The sequence below is a fragment of the Pezoporus occidentalis genome, unplaced genomic scaffold, assembly GCF_034315485.1.
Source record: "Pezoporus occidentalis ecotype Australia unplaced genomic scaffold, CSIRO_AGI_Poc_V1 ctg122, whole genome shotgun sequence".
Classification (NCBI taxonomy): Eukaryota; Metazoa; Chordata; class Aves; order Psittaciformes; family Psittacidae; genus Pezoporus; species Pezoporus occidentalis.
Genome location: NW_026913016.1, coordinates 2,204,828 through 2,217,658, shown reverse-complemented (window position 1 = coordinate 2,217,658; position 12,831 = coordinate 2,204,828). Strand labels below are relative to the sequence as shown.

General features: G+C 43.8%; 2 protein-coding genes across 5 annotated transcripts in view; one reads left to right on the top strand and one right to left on the bottom strand.

Annotated features, from left to right (window-relative positions):
* Positions 1-1,632, top strand: part of LACC1 (laccase domain containing 1) — a 259,421-nt gene extending 257,789 nt beyond the window's left edge. The window contains exon 7 of one of the 2 annotated variants that reach the window (XR_009962534.1): positions 1,544-1,561. The gene's annotated coding sequence lies outside the window, so the exon portion shown is untranslated. Of the gene's footprint in view, positions 1-1,543 lie in introns of both variants that reach the window. The other variant, XM_062607396.1, reaches the window with a different exon arrangement.
* The window catches only part of TSC22D1 (TSC22 domain family member 1), a 95,968-nt gene that overhangs the window by 22,040 nt on the left and 61,097 nt on the right, over positions 1-12,831 (bottom strand). Inside the window, exon 2 of one of the 3 annotated variants that reach the window (XM_062607390.1) lies at positions 3,992-5,063. The exons of the other annotated variants lie outside the window; for them this stretch is intronic. Coding sequence (XP_062463374.1) covers positions 5,060-5,063 — 4 coding nt within the window. The 3' untranslated portion in view covers positions 3,992-5,059. Of the gene's footprint in view, positions 1-3,991; positions 5,064-12,831 lie in introns of those variants that run through there. 3 annotated transcript variants of the gene reach the window in all.

Below are 12,831 nucleotides of genomic sequence, written 5' to 3'. Positions count from 1 at the left end.
TAGTCTATGAAATGAAGCCTCACAGTTAAGGGTAAATGAATTCCAACAGAGAACCGAAACACAAAGCAGGACTCACAAGCCTTCCTATTGAGGAGGACCATCCAAAACCTTTACAGGCCAATTCTAGAACAAATCTGTATCCTGCCCAACCTCTAAACTGAGACTCATCACTAGGTGTGGGCTAACAGGAACCCAGCTATTCTTGGGTACCTGAAACTCCTTAGTAATACAGGAAATATATGAGACTAAACTGCAGCTGACATTCCTTGGGCATTTGGTGGCATCCATACTAGAGAAATAAGTTAGAAATTTACAGCAGTGTAGTTCTAAACCATTATCAAGATAGGCAGAATTTGTAACTCTACAACTCTCTTCCCCCACATTTTTTCCTTTCTTTCAGATTCCAGACTGCATCCTGCACTCAAGCAGCAGTTCAGGCCCCAAAGCCTTTGGGCTCTGTGAGGCTTTGTTGTGGTTAAAGCCCAGTCAGCCAGTAACTCAGAACCACGCAGCCGCTCTCTCACTCCCCTCCTTCCTCCCCCTACTCCCAGAGGGATGGGGAGGAGAATCAAAAGAATGTAACTCCCACGGGTTGAGATAAGAACAGTCCAGTAACTAAGGTATAACACAAATCACTGCTGCTACCACCAGTAATAATAATGATAAGGAAAATAACAAGGGAAGAGAATACCACCACTTGCCACCCGCCAACCGATACCCAGTCCAACTGAGCAGTGATCTGGACCTTTGTCGTGGTTTAAACCCAGTCAGGTAACTTGTTCACTCACTCCCAGTGAGTGGTGCCAAGCTGACAACAATTGAGTTCCGTGTCCCCCCTCCACCGGGGCTCTCCGCTTCCCCGCTCCCAGAGGAACGGGGAGGAGGATCGAAAGAGTGCAACTCCTACGGGTTGAGACAAGAACAGTCCAGCAACCAATGTACAACACAAATCACCACCGCTACTATCAACTACAACAATGATAAGGGAAAATAACAAGGGAAGAGAATACGATACCACCTGCCGAGAAAACGAGTTCCACCCGGAAGCCCGTGTCCTTCCGGGTAACTCCCAGTCACCCCTCACCCCGGCCATGACATGCTGTGGTATGGAATACCTCCTTGGCTAGCCTGGGTCAGGCGCCCCATCTCTGCTTCCTCACAGCTTCCCCTCCTCCCTGGCAGAGCATGAGCCTCACAAAGTCCTTGGTCAGGGTAAACATCACTTAGCAACAACTGAAAACATCGGCTTCACCAACACTGTTCTCAGGCTGGAAGTCAAAACACAGCACTGCACCAGCTAACACAAAGGAAAAACATGACTGCTACTGCTGAACCCAGGACAACCTTCCAGGTAAATCCTCTTAGCTTATATAGCGGGCATGATGTGCTGTGGTATGGAATACCTCTTTGGCTAGTTTGGGTCAGGTGTCCTGTTTCTGCTTCATCCCAGCTTCCCCTCCTCCCTGGCAGAGCATGGGACTCAGAAAGTCTTTGGTCAGAGTAAACATTACTGGGCAGCAACTAAAAACATCGGTGTTATCAGCGTTGTTCCCAGGCTGCAAGTCAAAAACACAGCACTGCACCAGCTACTAAGAAGGAGAAAAATGACTGCTACTGCTGAACCCAGGACAGGCTTACTCTTCATAATCAACCTGTTTCAAAAAGGAGGCAAGTAAAACAATGCAGCATCATATCTGCGATGCCACACAAGCACAAATTCATACAGGAGTAACCAACCCCTTACAGTACCATGAGCACAGAACTTGTAATGTGACCTTCAACGCTCTAAAACAAGCTACAGAGACCAGAGACTGGGTTTCTCTGCCATGCCCAATATTCCTTCCATGGAGTAAGCAAAACTTGGCCATCCTGATTCTCTTCTTCAATTAGGCCATACACTCTGCAAGGCGAGATCTAGCTAAAAAGCCATTTTCTGATGTCTAAACCAGAATAAAGCCCCCCAAGAACCCACTGCTACAAATGGGAAGGCCACTCCACTGGGCCCAAGCATTCAGCTCCTGGACCACCATGACTAGAGGTGCTGCAGCAGGACCTCTCACAAGGCAGGCACTGTGCATGCAGAAGGAAGAAGGGGGTAACTTGCTGCTGAAACTGAATCTTTGGGGTCTGACAAGTACTCTATGCACTGTTTTCATACAAATAATTTTTGTTTGCTGTGAAACCTGCTCAAATATACTGATTTCTGTGAATATACAGAAGTACTTAGAGATTTGACAGGCAAAGAGTATCAACCCCAGGCAGCAAACTGAATACCTTACCATTTTGAGCCACTGATACTACAGGGTTTTTCCTGTAATGAATCCTATCAGTGGCCCACCATAAATGATTCAAGCACATTAGTTCAAGTACTTCAAGTATCAACAATACCCTAAACTTTAAGCAGTTAGTTCCTTGAGCAGCCACTGGAAGACAGCACTAATCCCATACTCGATTCTTTTTTACTGTTAACATTCAACTGTCACGCAGCTCTTACCTGGATCTATTTTGGTATTCTCCTTGATTGATTGCATTTGGCAATGTTTATTTCAGAAAAAAACTGAAAGTCACAACCTTCAGTTTTCTTACCTGGCTATGTAAAAACAGCAAGCAATTCTGGAATTAGCTACTTCTGACAAAGCATTTTCTTCTGAGACCTACTGACTATATTTTCATTTTTTCCTGTATTAGTAAGGAGCACAGAATATCACAACATTGCAGATGTGCTGAAATGCCCCTCTTAAAACAGAAATTGGGACTTCAGTTCCATAACCATTATCAGTCAGTAATTATCAGTCATTTTCTTGAACTTGAATTGCGCTGATCACTTAACTTGAAGCAATGGAGGTTATTTGGGAGACCAAAATCAGCGGTTTGGAAGAGTACTACTGCATCTCACAGAGGAAGAGGGATAATTTTTTTTACACACTTTTACTGAGACTGAGAAATGTATTTATCATTAAATTAAATATTAACAGCATTCTAGGAAAACCATCTAACTCCAGATTTGGAAACTAGAAAAATACATCCGTGAACTAAAGAAAGATGTAACAATGAGAAGGAAAGACTAGGAAAAAAAGGCAATTGGAAGCAGGGAAGGAACAGGGCAAAAAAAAGTAGCCAGGACAAGCAAAATAGCAAGGAGAGCAAGGCATTAAAAAAGAGAAGGGTCAGGCACCGCATGAGGGAATGAAGAGGATAAAGGAATTATGGGCTAAAAATACCCAAAAGAAAGGTAACAACAGATGGGGTTATTTTGGTACATTTAGTACATCTGAACAACAAAAAGAGCATTTCTGAAAATATCAGAATTTTCTAGAAAAAGAGACCTATAAGAAGGGAAAGCTTAAGAAACTGAATCTATAGCAAGCAGCTGCCAAAGCCCTGCAATTTCCCTTGGCAGACCTGCACTTTGATTCATAACCCCATGCCATCACGTCACTGTCTTTCGATGACAGGTTTTGGTACAGTGGGGGAAAACAAAATCGTAAGTTTCAGACTCTCTCTCCCCTGTGTACGTGAACAAAACCACCTGGCCTATGATGACTCTCTTGTTAGCTCATGCTCCAAATATAATGTACTAGAGAAATACTTTAACCTAAGGTACCACAAGTAAAACGGTAATGTTAGCCAAGATCTTTATGCGGCTCAGCTTACCCCATGGGAAAGGGCTATGGTGACAATGCAAAGGTAGCTCATCCCAAAATAACTCATACAGCCATGAGCTGCCCTGTATTCTGTAGCCAGGCACAAAAGCCTCTCTCTCCTGCCAGCAGCACTGCAGTTCCATATCCAGCAGCCCTTGGTTCAACCAGCACAGCAGCTCCCTTCAGTGGAGGTGGGTTAAAAGGTGCAGCAGTTAAAAGCAAAATCCAGCTAACACCTATCTTTCTACAATCAACTGATTCGGTCATTGCAAGCAAGCAAGAATTTTTAAGACAGCAGCACTCTGAGTGAGCCCTACGCAATACGATGCTATTTCCACTCTTCAGAGCACAGAGGTGAAGAGACGAAGGGCGCAAGAGCAGTCATTTTCAGTGGGGCAGGCAGATAGGTGGACATAAAGCTAGTCTCTTGACCTACCTGCACTTCAGCTCCGGTTAATAATGGCTAACACTTCATATTTTTCACTGAAAAATGCATCAGAAGTGTTAAGGATGATGGGGTCTAAGCTTATTCCAAAAAGTGTCTGTACTTCTGGCTTCTGAATATAAATTTATCATGTCGTAAGAACTTAAGAGTTCTTGTTTCCACTGTGCCTGGAAAAAACTCAACATTTATTACTTTCTCCTTCAGTGAACAGTTCAATAACCCATTAAACATCTGCAGTGATCCCTACTGGTACACACATGCTGATCCAAGTCCAAAGATGTAAGCAATCTACTCAGGCATTCATGGCAACAGGCTTTCAGTTGACAAAGGCTGAACTTTCCATGTTTTATTAAAAGGCAGAAACACAGCTAACAAGACAAGTTAAATAACATCTTTTCCTCTCACTCCACTATTGTATTTCACAATGGGCTCCAACTAACTGCTGCGAAAGGTTCTCCTACTTCATCCTGCCCACATGTTCTTGCCTTCTCCTTTGCACTTGATCTGATGGAAAATGAAAAACTATTACCTGCTACACCATGTGAACAACACATAAAAGCGAAGGCAGAAATAACTGACTGGCAGAGGGGGAAAATTGAGAATAGATAAGCATTTTTCACTCTAGGCTGCTTTCCCCTTTCTTACACACAACATGCCAACTCCACTATCAGCATAAGGTCTTCCAGGAAACACCAGACAGAAGTGTTACCACCAAAGAGCAAACATGGGGTTTTGCTGTTATTTTCTATCTGGATATTTTGTTGTTGTTAAGGGAAGGAATAAGAAAAGCAGGTAAGGAAGAAAATATTCAGGCCATTTTCCTGGCTAATCATTTTTTCTAATGATGCCCACTGTGGCAGTAGGATTTCCCTTCCCCAGTCCACAGGTAAGCGTGTGGCACGTCTGATTCAAGACTCACAGCAAACTGCCAAGCAGAGGGCATGCTCAGTAAATACAAACAGACTGATATTTACCTGTGTCAGAAGTTTATCAGAACAGTTGAAGTACCACATTCCAAAGAAGATAAGCAGCCAGGCAGAAAGGAGAGAAAAAAAAAAAGATCTAAATCATAAACAAAGCTATCATATTAAGAGATACCCAATAGCAAGTACAATTAACATTAAACCTGTTACTTCAAGGTTACTTCAGAAGTGACAGAATCATTTACACCTAGGAGCAAGGTATTGACACAGATACAGCACTATCCAATTATTTTACTAAAAAAAAAAAAAACAACAAAACAACCCAAACAAACTATGGTTAAGTCATGGATTTGTCACCTGTGACAGTGTCTGGTCCATTCAAAGGAACCCTTATTGATATCAAACTCAAAGATCACTTTAGCATAGGCAAGGTTAGATGTTTAGAGGACAGCACCCAGCCTAAGGCCCACTGTCCCTGCCTTTATCTCCACTTATCACAGAAACAGCCCAACACAATGACTCTCCTGCACTAAGGTTAGCCTTTATATGTACACCCTCCCCTCTTATAAAGCAGTTTTCCCAGTGGCAAGCATAAGCCAACCTCTAAAAGGGAAGCTCATAACAAATAAACAAAACATTCACACACACAAACACAAAAACAATTAATTCAGTGGACTAAGAATTCTGGTAGCTAAAAGCCATTAGGCACAGCACCTAATGGAATGCTGACTTCATAAGGTTACTCAAGCTGAGGCTCTTACTCTTAAGGAACTTGCTATCAACTTTCCTGTTCCTGTGTTTCCCCTCTCCTGGCTTCTGAGACCATCACTTCTCCTTCCCCACCTCTCCTGTGTCACTTTCTCTGCCCTTCCTGGTACTTTTCCATTTGATTTAGTGAACTGGCACATAATAACCTTCCAGGGATTCTCTTCTCCCTCCTGAAGACAGAGTTGGCAATGAAATTCCAAACATAAAGGAAGTGTAAGACGTGCAGAGGGCAAAGGCAAAAGATACCAAGCATGCATAATTCATCTGAGCTACAGCTGTTACTGCAGAGCACGGATTAAAATGTTTCTTCTAGCACACCACACTGTGAGGAAAGCTGAGATCTACAGCATATAAAAACAGATCTATCTGGCACTTTTAATAAAGCCAAAGGTTACATGGGGAAAAAAAAAAAAAACAGGAGAAAAAAAAACATTATATATTATCCTAAACTGCACAGACTAACACTAAAAACATTCTCGGTTCAGATATTTTTACATTTAGTTCAACAGCTGGAAAGAAGTGCTCAAAATCCAGCAGCTCCCACTGCTCTCCAGAGGAATAGCTGGGTTATGCTTTTTAAAAACCTGAACCTTTATTCAATCGCACAGCAAAAGGTACTGGAAGAAACAAATGTTATCATCTTAGTTGTGTTTTATCATGTGCCTCTATTTTCTTGCCAGCCTGAATTAAGAGAAAATTAGATAGTTTTCAGTCTCAAATTGCTGTCCAAGCATAAAAACAAGTTTTTACTAGAATTAACAATTATTCCACACAGCATGATTTCAGTTTTAAAGCAAGCGGTTTCTCACGCCAACTTCAGACTCTGTTCACCAATTAGGTGGCTGCTTTTTATTCAAGATCCTTATTGTATGCATAGGGTTGCCTATAGAATACTCACACATTTCCATGCAACAACCTTGAAAGACAAATTATCCATTTTTGATACACACATTGCTCTAAACGCACAAAGCCAACTTTTCCTGATTTTACTTCTGCACCGACTTACAGCAAGGTGAAAACACCATTGATAACTTCACCAGAAACAGGCACCTAAAATAGCAATGCAGCTTCTTTTAAAAAAGAACAAAAAACTATGCTTTGACCACGTACATGATATTTGAGGAAAACAATGAGGTCACCTGTATTTTTAACCTTCCCATACAGCACATTGCACACAGAAATAGAAATCAGCAGTGCACAGCATTTGTGTAACCAGGAAGTACCCAGTCTCACTGCAGGAAAGATATAAAGTACAGGTATAGATCACTCACTGTTTTTCTCCCAAGAGACCTACAATTTGAGAGTTATTTAACAACATGAAGGATGCCTTGAGAGTACCATACCTGAGCAAGATCTGCTCCAATGCACATCACTGACACCACAGCCTCAGCTGTACATACACAGCTCTGGCAGTTTGAGGTTTTTTTCTGCCTTTCCTTACAGTGACTCCCCCAGATCAATAGCTCAGAACGTGAACATCTCATGGGAGAATTCCAAGACCATGAATTGTGACAATTCACAGAATCAGCTAGGTTGGAAAAGACCTTTAAGATCATCAAGTCCAACTGTTAGCCCAGCACTGCCAAGTCCAGCACTAAACCATGTCACTGTGGGCCTCATCTACACGGTTTGTGAGCACTGCCAGGGATGGTGACTCCACCACTTCCCTCAGCAGCCTGCTCCTACGCCTGAGCAGCCTTTTGGTGAAGAAATATTTCCCGATATCCAATCTCCTGTTCTGCCCACTTTGTTCACTCTTTGCTGTCAACACTGAAGCACATCACTGTTTTCCAAGGAGGGGAGGACTGACCTCCTTCCCCTTGGCCAGCCCTTTTCTCCGATACCACATTCTGCTGCAGCTGCACTCCCGAGATTAAGCCTCCGCTAAGGAAACCCCCGAGTTACCGACAGCTTCTCATACCCCCCGAGGACGCTACCCCCCTTCCTCCACCCCCGCGCCGCAGCAGCCGCACAGGGCTATTCACCGGGCCCACGTTAACCGGGCAGAAGCCGGAGAGCCCGAGGCCAAACCGTGACGCCCGCCGGGACCGGCTGCTTGGGTGCAGCGGCGCGGGGCAAGCGCGCCACCTGGCGGCCCCTACGAGCGGAGCCCAGCCCGCAGCCCAGCCGCGGCCGCTAGGGGTAGCTGCGGGCCCGGCCGCCGCAGCACTGCCGGTGTGGCCGGAGCGCTGCGGCAAGGTCCCCCGCGCTCCGCAGCGCTCCGACCGCCACTCGACACCTGCTGCTGGGAAAATACACCGCATGCACGGGATACAGCAGGTCACGATACACCTCATTCACCTCCCTGAAGGGAGCGTGAAAAACAGGACAGTGGTGCCTGCATTTACACAGGTAATGGCTGAGAGCACAGACACAGAAATGCCTCGCAGTTACACAGAGGCTGAGTATATAAATGAGACCAATCCCAGCCCAGCAATGGCACTCATAGGTGCTGCAGACCAAACCCGAGTTGCAGCGAAAAAGCAGGTTTTCAAATGAAAACAGAGCACAGCCCAGAGACAGGAAACCTGGACCTGCTGGCAGCTGTCCCCAGCTGCTGTGCAACCCCCAGACCTGGGCCACACACCTCCTGCCTGGCTTTGTAACACAGAATGGTTTGGGTTGGGAGTGATCCTAAAGCTCATATAGTTCCAACCCCCCGCCATGGGCAGGGCCACCTTCTGCTAGACCAGGCTGCTCAAAGCCCCATCCAGCCTGGCTCTGAACACTGCCAGAGACCGGGCATCCTCCCCTTTTTAACTGTATTTCACCACAAAGTCAGTGCACGAAGAATGTGCCTAGAGGAATGTCACAGTCCTAGAGAAAACGTGACAAACCCTTTGCCCGGGCTGCATTCCCACCGGCATCTCCTCTCACTGACTGCCTCAGAAAAGACTGTCCCCAGGATGCAGTACCAGCCGCACCAGCAGCCCCCTCCCCAGGGCATCCCTCAGTCACTCACCACGCTTTCAGGTCCCAGAATTGCTCAGGGACAAAACCTGTGCTGGTTTTTCCTCTGAGTAAATATTGAAGGCTGTGTGTGTGCAGGAGAAGCCCAGATAAACCTGCCCCATGCTCTGCGTACGGGAAGCCAGCTCTGCTTTGAGGGCTGGAGCCTGCTTGAGAGTGAGGGCAGACAGTGATCTCAATCAGACTGGGAGCACACCATGTTTTTCTTGGGAGAGTTAACCTCCACGGCATATAGACTGCAGTGCACCACATGTGCCAACTCAAGAGAAGCTAAAACAACACCCTCCCTTCCCTCAGCCTTCTCCTCAGCAACAAAGCCACAGACAAGAGGAGCAAGTCACTGGGGCCACACCAGAACATTTACACCTGATGAGAAAGGTGTCTCTTTATGCCTCCATAAGTTGAAATACTCTTTTTTCCCTTCCTTTCAAAACACTGAATTGCCAATAGATTTAAAAGTTCTTTTCCTCTCCCCACTGCAAAGCTAATGTAACTTCTCAGATTAAGTAATCCTTGCATTACCTGGATTACTAGATTACCTCCAGTGTCCTGCTGAAAGCTTCCCTAAATTTACTACTTCCCATTACTAGGAGGTCATCAGTTTACCCACAACAAACACATGCCCATGACACTGAAGCTTTAAGAGCCTTATCCTTTGTGCCAGCCTCACTGCATGCAACAGGGGAAAAACAATCCAAAGTGTTGTTTCAGTCAGAGATGCCAAAGGGTCATCGCACTCTACCCCCAACCCAGACCAAGTCTGCTCACTGGCCCTCACCTTTGAGCAAACACTAAAGCAGCAAGACGCTGTGCACCTGAATGCTGCCACTATTCCCAGGAATACTATGAGGAAAAAACAATTCCTTGCTGCACCTAGCGTAAGAAAACACACACAAGTATGTCTGTACGCATGTGCATACAAAAGTGAGGCTGGTAGGTCAGAACACACAGATTTTAGAGTCAATGTCCAGGACTTTTTACTGCTAGAATATACTTTTTAAAATTACATCTTATTTTTTTAGATGTTTCTTTACAAAAAAAAAAAATAGGAAGATTAAAAAAACAGTATACTCCACCATGCAGTCACTGTCAGTGATGGTGAATATGTAATTCAGTGTTTTCCCTTTTTATTAACACTAAAACACTTGAAGGTACTGATTTCTGGTTTTTCCCTTCCTGTTTTTTTTCTGTTTGTTTGTTTTAACAGAGCATCAGCCAACATGGCAAAGGCCTATTCTTCAACTGCCAAAAGCATCACTAGCATAAAAGTGATGTCAGCACTGTTTTGTTAGCAACATTGGCCTTCCCTCTGAAGAGGCAGAACTTACACATTGCCAGGTCAAGCATTAATGGAAACCATTGTTAGTTTACTTAGCCCAGAAGCATGAATGCTCCTCCAACAAGGCATCATCGAGAGATCACCTCAAACAATCACTCCCACTTGCTCCTTCCAAAGACCCACATGCTCAGAAATCCAAGTTACTGAAGACATGGGAGAGGTCATCACAAATAAGGGATTAAGCCTCGATTTCTTTTGCACTCCTCCACCTCACCTTCCCCCTCACTGACTTACCTACACACGCACTGGAACACAGTATTCTGCAGAAAGATGTGCCTACAAGATTGTGAACTCGATGAAAAATGGGCTGCTCATGCAGTCTACCCTTCCAAATTTAGTAATGAATCAACTGTCGTAACAGGATTTGACACAAGAATCTGAATCTTTTGTTACTGTGCCAAGCTAGACTTTTGTCTGCTACTGTAGTTTCAATACTGCACGTAGACTCCATGAGTTACCTGATCAAAAGCATATTTATATTTTTAATTATCAAAGCAATGTTATATACTGTTACTTCAGTGAATTGCCTTAGTTTTCCTGGTTACTTCCGTAAGCAGCAGTTTTCTACTGTCTACTCTGCATGAAATTATGAGAGAACTCCCTGAAAATGGACCTTGACCGAGATGCACAGGATGAAGAATACTGAAGGGCAAGTATTCTTAACTGACCAAATGTCTTTTGCTATAGGTTATACACTTAGAGATACGTAAGTTTATACCTTCAACATATGGGAACAAGTAACAACACAGCAGGTCCAGTAAAAAGAAAAAAAGCCATCAAGAAAAGTAGCTAAAAATGGAAGCCTTCGAAACCACTTAGTGAAGTATGATACATGTGCTACCAACCACAGACTAACAGAATAGATTAAAAGGGATCTTCTCTGGCTTTCATCTAGACCAACCTCCTGCTGAAATGAGGGCTAGCTTCAAAATTACATCAGGTTGCTTTCTGAAGCAATTGAACAAGAACAGACGGAGCTCCATGTTCATGAGCACTACTGCCCTGACAGACCACTGCAGGCTGGAAGATGCTGCCTGGAAGACTCAGCCTCGGGAATGCTGAGGAGCAGTACACAAAAACAGTGCACTTCATGTGGACTTTGCAATTCAGATCAGCAAAGGCCATGCACCTGTGATCCCCCACCCTCAACTGAACCAGCACAAGTTATTTCCTGAAACAGCAGAAAGGAAAAGCACAGAACATCAGAAGAACCAGCAATTGGGTCCCAGAATATTGCATCCCTAGGATATGAGAATACAGAAAAAACATATTGCTCATCAAAAGCACTGTTACAAACGTACAGCAAGCAATTGCTCAGAACATACCTTATATTAAGCTGTATTTTAAAACTTACTTCAGCTATTTGGCTTCTGCACTCCGGGTTGGAGGCCAAACCAGCATCTCAGCTCTCCAATAGCAGCAGCCTCTATTACATTGTACACATTTGCTTGCAACAGTTTAAGCTAAGAGATCAGTCCAGCCTGAAAAATATTAAGCATAAATAACTCTTCTCCCTCCTGGATGTTTTTAAGGAGGAAAGTCACATTCCCTCAGTCTTCCACTGGCGAGTGTAAACAAGGCAGCAGCTGAGGAGAGCACATGAAACCTTTCTGGAAATGCCCAAATTAAATTTGAACATCGGTGCTGAGTGGGGAGGGAATCAAAAAGTGACAGTGAAAAGAGACTAGCTACCTCAAACACGCTGAAGGCAACTGGGTTTGTAGCACTGTCCCAGACAAAACCCTGCATGCTTGCCTTGCAAATGTAACCATGACTAGGCTGTAGCTCCAAAGCACCCAGAAACCTCACAAACTCCACACAGTGTAACTGTACCACCAGATCATGATAATAAGATTCAATTATGCATTTAAAAGCAACGGTAACAAACTGTGTTGTAATAACGTATGATGTCATGATCTGGGGTGCAGACAGCATTGAAAGAAGGCTGTATTTAAACTGGCAAGAGAGATCCTATCTAAAAAAAAACCACTAAGAGTGATCCAAAATGTTAATGCTCTTAAGACTGCAGACTTCAGACTAAGTAGAATCCATTTTAAAAATGCCAAGCCTGTTTAACAGACAGCTATTGCTAATACTAAAAAAAAGGCTGGCAAAAAATTAGAATAGCTTGGTATTTATGTTAAAGATCTGCCTATGAATCTGGATGAGCTTTATACACTTAGGTGCTTTTCTGGAACACTCAGATGGCCACTTCTACAAAGTTCAACACTTGTGTAACATTGGGACTATTTCCTTCATAAAGTATCACTTTGAGCTACTGTTTCAGTCCAAGCACTTAGACCAATGCTGCGCGAATTAAACTACCATTAAGAGTGTGTTAAAGTGAAAGGAAACATATTTGATTAGTAACTTGGTGGGAACTGCTCCCTACAATCGTTCCCTAGAACTTAAAAGCAAAATAAAGAAGAAGAAAAGAAACTTTGACATTAAGAAATGCAAAACTGAATTTAAGAGATGGAGAAATGAACATTACAGATGTCTATGGTTCAGAGAAAAACCACAGAAACAGCAAGGTACACAAAGCATTAAGCCCATATAGATGGAGATGTATCTTAACCCTATACCATCTCATTTAACATTATTCTCAAAACAGCTGTGTCACACAACTACAATTTTAAGTATTTCTCAAGTCTATTAAGAGCCAGTTACTTTCCAAGTCATAGGCACTCCGGCCTGCACTGACTTCCAGTAGTAACCACATGCTTACCCAATGTCTTTATT